We start from the raw sequence: 5,976 nt of genomic DNA, 5'->3' as shown, positions 1-5,976 counted from the left end.
GACAAACAGGTGAACGTACATCACTTGCCTCTTGGGCTTCCATAAGACTTAATTCATTTGTCTATTCATGATTAGATTCTTCTTCATCACTATTTTCTTTAATTGCCATGAAACATATGTTGGCTATCTCTTTATGGTAATTATTCTTCATCACTCCATGCACCAAAGGATTTCTTCTTTTGATAGTTTTTGTTGATTTTTTTTTTAGATCAGAATAATCTGCTTGAATGTGACCGAGTTTTCCATATTCATAGCATCTTCCATTATTCTTGCCGTTCTCATTCACTGCTTTACCTTTCCTAAAGTTTAATTTGCCTCTTCTGCCATTTCTATTTCTTCTCATCATGCTTGATACTACTTTGAAAATCATAGCTAAGTTTTTCTCCTGCTCTCCACCTTCTTCTTCTTCTTCTTCGTTTTCTGATTCAGCCAAAGTGGTTTTAAAGGCAACCATTTTCTTTTTTCTTTTGCACACATCTATTTAAATGAGTCTTTTCAAAGGCAATAAGTTTATCTCTGAGCTCATCGTATGACATCTTATCAAGATCTTGACATTCCAGTGCAATGACTTTGGGTTTCCGCATTGTAGGTAAGCTTCTAAGATATTTTCCTGACTTGTTCCCTATTTTTTTTGGTCTTCCAAAAAATTTCAGATTTTCAACAATTTTGCTAAATTGAGAAAACATCTCTTCCCTGATTCTCCGTCCATTAGATGTAGTTGCTATTTTAAACTATCTCTTCGTTGTTAAGCTTATGTTAGCCATTTGGATTGGAAGTCATTTTGTGGAGACACCTTTTCTAGTAATTGAAGTTGAAGTTACGAAAACTATTATCTCATTGAGCTTGAAGCTGTTGATTATTGATATATCTTTCTTTTTTGGGAAATTCTCATTCGTTATTGTTGTTATTAAGATTCTTGTATATGATGTGGTTGAGACGTGGGCTATATGTTGCGGTAATATTGGTACTATTGATGTTGGCAATTGTTGTGACATACGGGCACGTGTGGTGCGAGTTGACTATTATGTTGTGAAATTGATATGCATGCAGTGGTATAATAATAGGGGTTGATACGCATGCGGAATGATAAGGTGCAATTTATACGCGTATTGATATTAAGGGAATTACTTGAAGTCACACGGTGAGATAAGGGGGCTAAAACGCGTGAAGCTATTTCAGAAAAAAAAATATTTTTAAAAATAAATGCAAGGCTCACGCAGTGATATAAGAAAAATTGTGCAATATTAATATGAGGCGTAGCACCTCGGTATGATTCCTGTTGTACATTTTAAGTTGCAAAGGCTTGATGATTTGAACGGTTGTTGTTCTTGTTCTCCTTATTTCTTTCCGTTTGCATTTTGATTGTACTTGGTTACTTGTTGTCTTCATTACTTGTATTCTCTTACTTTCAATTGTTGCTTATTTCTATTGTTAGTCTTGTATTGTTAAATTGCTTCATTACCTCTTTAGTTGCCTTCATTTCCATTGTTAGATTATATAAACATTTTGCACAGGTTAATATATGTCTAGTAGGTGTCTCGACATGTTCTCGTCACTACTCTACCAAGGTTAGACTTGATACTTACTGGGTACCCTTGTGGTGTACTCATGCTACTGCATATTTTTTTGTGTAGATCCTAGTATTTATGCCATTGTTGGACGCCAGTGCTCGGTCAGTTATCCCGGAGACTTCAAGGTATACCAGCCCGACGCTCGTAGGTCTCGGAGTCACCTTCTACTTTTGGTTGTATTACTGTTTCTTTTCGGTTCAGAGAGTATTGCTTTTAAAGATCCTAAGTGTATTCCTGTTAGAGCTTTTGACTCAGTTCCACCGGGTTTTGGGAGTTAATGGAAAGTTGTACCATTTGAGATTTAAGTTATTATTTCTGCTATTTCTCAATGTATGTTAGGCTTACCTAATCTTAGAGATGAGGTGCCATCATGACATCCTAAGGTGGGACTTTGGGGCCGTGACAGATTATAATCAACCTCCATAATAAAACCGCCATAATTTCGCCCTTTTTTTGTAGTGTATTAATAAATTCTTTTCAATGATACCAAAAGAAGGAAGTAGTGTTGTTGAGGATGTGCACAATGACTGATCAACGAACGTGGTCCTAATGCACTTGATTTATTAAACTTGTAATGTAAATAAAATAAAGGATAACTATTTTATTGGATTGATAATCATGAACCAACATGGTTCTTATGCCTAGCCATAGGGTTGCAATGAATAGAAGGTGAGTCCTTACACTTATGCAAAAATAGACAATCGGAAGAAAAGTGATGATAATGAAACTGATTCTTGCGTTGAAAATTGTAAAAATATTATTTAGATAGTTGGGTAATTTGCACATGGATTTGTCATCATCAAAAAGAAAAATTTTATTGAGTTGAGCATATTTGCTATAAATTAAGTTTTGGTTATTAACAAACCTATTGAAGAGGTTCCATTGATGTTATTTATTATACTACTAATTGGTGTCAAGAAATAACACGTAAGTGATGAAAGAACTAGATCTGTAGTAGGATGTAGCAGAATGTTGAATGTTAATAGAAACAACGAAATATGGAATGCAAGTCTGGATTCTAGAAAGAAGACAATGTGTGCGTTACAAGAAAAATATTAGACGGAGGAATCCATGTTCAAAAGGTGGTTTTAAGCCCAAGCTGAGCATCATACCAGTGTTATGGAATAATCCTGCTTTCGGTGAGTTCAAATTAAATGTAGATGGGTGCAGCAAAGGAAATCCTGGGAACGCAGGGGGTGGTGGGATTTTAAGAGATCATCTTGGACATATGGTCATGGCTTTCACTGTATATCTTGGGTGTTGCTCCAATAATTCAGCTGAGGTGCAGGCTAGTAAAACTGGAATGAGGTTGTGTTTAGACCACGGCTTTAACAAATTAACTATTGAATCAGATTCTTTACTTGTTCTTCAAATGACAAAGGGAGAAATCTCCACGGCATGGCAAATCAGAGAAGAAGTTAAAGAGATTCAAGCAATGAACACAGATGGACAGCTTCAATTCACTCACACCTTCAGGGAAGGTAACATTCCAGCTGATCTTCTAGCAAATTTAGCGGAAAGAGATAGAAAAAAAATCAGTTCTTCACTGGGGCTATAAACATGCCAAGGCAAATTACATCCTCAGTGAAAAATGATGAGCTAAGAAGACCAAATTTTAGAATTAAGGTGAGGAAGAACACTTTCATCTTTGATCCAGGTTGAATGTGATATTTGTGCTAAGTTCATACTTAGCAATTTTTGGGACCTTAATTGTTTCAGAAGTAACCATCCTTTCTTTCTGTTATCTTAGGGATAAGACAATTGTAAAGTTGAATTTGTCCAATTAACTCTATTTGATGAGGTCAGGTATATGCCCCCCTCTATGTTTCTTCTGACTTATCTTCAATATAATCTCCTATGGAGAACCTTTGGTTAAAAAAAATATGTTTTTAAAAATTATCAAATATTGCATTGAAGGAAGGGTTGAGGAGTTAATAACAAATAAGAAAACCAAATCTAATAAGGAGCGGTTTTCTTTAACCGAAATATTTTAGATTTTAGACATTAATTAATTGAAGAAGAAATTTTGGCAACTTTCACCTATATAAAGTACCTTATTGCTGCTATTCAGGACTTATACTCTTCACACATGTTTAAGGAATTAATTTTTGAAATAACAATCCAAGCAAAAAAGTACTTTTATGGACTCAAACTGTTCAATGAAGGAAGAAGTTGCTTAGTTCTTTAGTTGCTAGGTTAAGTCTCTGTTCGTGAATTGTAACTTATTTACGTTTGAAAACCCGTAATTATAGGTTAGCATAAACTTTAAAATTTTGTTTCTATTTCTATGGTAGAGTTAATTTTAATAGCGATAGATACAATTGAGTTGATTGTCGGGGAACGGTACTAAAGTTATTCCCTTTGGTTATTGAGTTATAACCTAAAAATTACATTTTGAAGTTAGTAAAGTTTTGAAAGCAAATCCTACACTAAAAAGTCATCATGAGTTTTACTCCCTTCAGTAAGGTAATTTTTTACGTTAAATTATTGTGTTTTTTAAGCTCCACACTTCACTAGTTGTTTGAGTCACGAAATCAGGCGAGACACAATTCACCTCCCCCTGTTGGGCTCATGCCCATGTTGTCAAGCCAAAGGCCTAATGGCCTAATCCTATTCTCTTTGTTTTTCCATTCCTATTTGGAATTGGATTCGGTTTATTCCTATTTTGAGTGGGTTTTGGCTTTAAGAGAAAGCACCACTCATAATCTATAAATAGGACAACCTTGGAGAATTATTCTATACTTATTGATACAAGTCTTTGAAAGACTTAAGCACATAAGAGTGGTTTTTGAGAGAGCTTTCGTCAAGAGAGAAGAGAGAAGAAAAATATTTGTTTTGCTGCAGATTTTTATTCCGACTAGCCAATATTCAAATCACATGTTCCGATTCGTTAACCGTTGGATCGGGCTGAAATTTTGACTGAGTGTTCGTAACATCTTGGTCTTGGATTTGAATGGTGGAGATCAGATTTGATGTCTCGTAGCATCTGATTTCGAGCCTCGAACAGCAGCTTCATTTTGTGGATTCTCCTCTTTCTTCAATTGATTAGTTGTTGCTCTTGTTACAGTTGTTGCTCCGTGTTTGGCACTTGTTATGTAGCCAATTTAGAGAACTTTTGTAACCCTCTTATTGTTATAGTGGAGCTTTTTGCATCTTTGTGATCCCGTGGTTTTTACCTTCGATTTGAAGGATTTTCCACGTTAAAATTTGGTGTTCTTTATCTTCTTTATTTTCGGGTTTCCCTCTTCCTCGTCATAACACCCCCCCCCCTCCCATCCTCCCCTCGTGCCATGGTGCAACCTTAGAATAACACGAGTTGTGGGAGAGAGAATAGAAGGGAAAGTTACGGTGATATAAAATCCAAAAAACCAGACCAAACCGAATTAATTAGATACTTTGATCTTGATTTTTTGATACTTAAGAGTATTAATTTTCTGCAAATTCGGAGTACGATATGGTTTTCAATTTTAAGGTTTCGTTATTTTGGTTACTACCAAATTACCGATCTTTTTTACTAAATATTATACTCCCATAGGTTAGCATAGACTGATTGCTGCTGTTTAGAATGTTTGGTTGGAATTTAAACATTTATTGGCTGCAGTTTTAGAATGACTTGGACACCTCCAATTAGAATGTGTAATTGGATTTTGTGAGTAAGAGCAGGTGGCTCTTAAGTCTTAGTTGTTGTTGCTCGTTAGTTGTTGCTGCTCGTTAGTTGCTGTTGCAATTCGCAAGTTAGAAATCTATATATATATAAAAGAGGGACAAAGAGTGCTGACATGGCACCTCTCATAGTCCAGGAAATGTATTTATCTATAATCTCATTTTTTTGGTTTTTTTTCCAATTTTACTGTTTATTTTTTGTTTAAAATTTAAACAAGTGCCAAATACAGTAGAGGAGAAGACATTGAAAATGAAATATACAAACACGGTCATTTCCAACCGTTTCATGACCTTCCATATTCCCAAAAGAAACTGTTCATTTAATTTCCTACATTTTCGTTATTTTTCTATGAAATTTCTCTTATAATCGTTTTCTTTAATTATTAAATGCTCTTTATTCATCTACGCGTTCTTCAATCGTTTCAAACTTTTATCCTCGGATTATAATTGCTTATTTAATTTGTTAGATAAATTATCTGGTGCCCGTTCTCATATATATTGTTATCTCGCTGTTAGATGCAACTCCCTCCTAGATCGTTTGGGAGAAGTTGCAACAAGGATGTATTTGATTTTCATCTACACGGATTAATATAAGGTGAAACTCTTTCTCACTTACTTTGGTCGACAACTTCTAATTAATTAACAAAATTTACTTTACTTTATCTTTATTTTCCTGCAGATCCACTTAAATACAATGGTTTTGTGTTGTTGGGGTTGTCATCAACGTTTCTACTATATTTCT

The 5,976-nt window shown here is 34.8% G+C and overlaps 1 protein-coding gene across 1 annotated transcript; it reads left to right on the top strand.

Moving 5' to 3' along the window:
- The first annotated feature begins 2,547 nt into the window (after positions 1 to 2,547).
- LOC138879879 (uncharacterized) lies at positions 2,548 to 3,129 on the top strand. Its single transcript, XM_070159522.1, has one exon. It carries the CDS (start codon positions 2,548 to 2,550, stop codon positions 3,127 to 3,129), a length of 582 nt encoding a protein of 193 aa, XP_070015623.1.
- Positions 3,130 to 5,976: the final 2,847 nt, after the last annotated feature.

The sequence above is a fragment of the Nicotiana sylvestris genome, chromosome 10, assembly GCF_000393655.2.
Source record: "Nicotiana sylvestris chromosome 10, ASM39365v2, whole genome shotgun sequence".
Lineage (NCBI taxonomy): Eukaryota > Viridiplantae > Streptophyta > Magnoliopsida > Solanales > Solanaceae > Nicotiana > Nicotiana sylvestris.
The sequence above is the reverse complement of the archived record's forward strand: the minus strand, read 5'-3'. Positions and strand labels throughout refer to the sequence as shown.

Excerpts from the sequence above, each read along its gene's own strand:
- LOC138879879 (XM_070159522.1), top strand. The coding sequence starts at position 2,548 with ATGTTAATAGAAACAACGAAATATGGAATGCAAGTCTGGATTCTAGAA.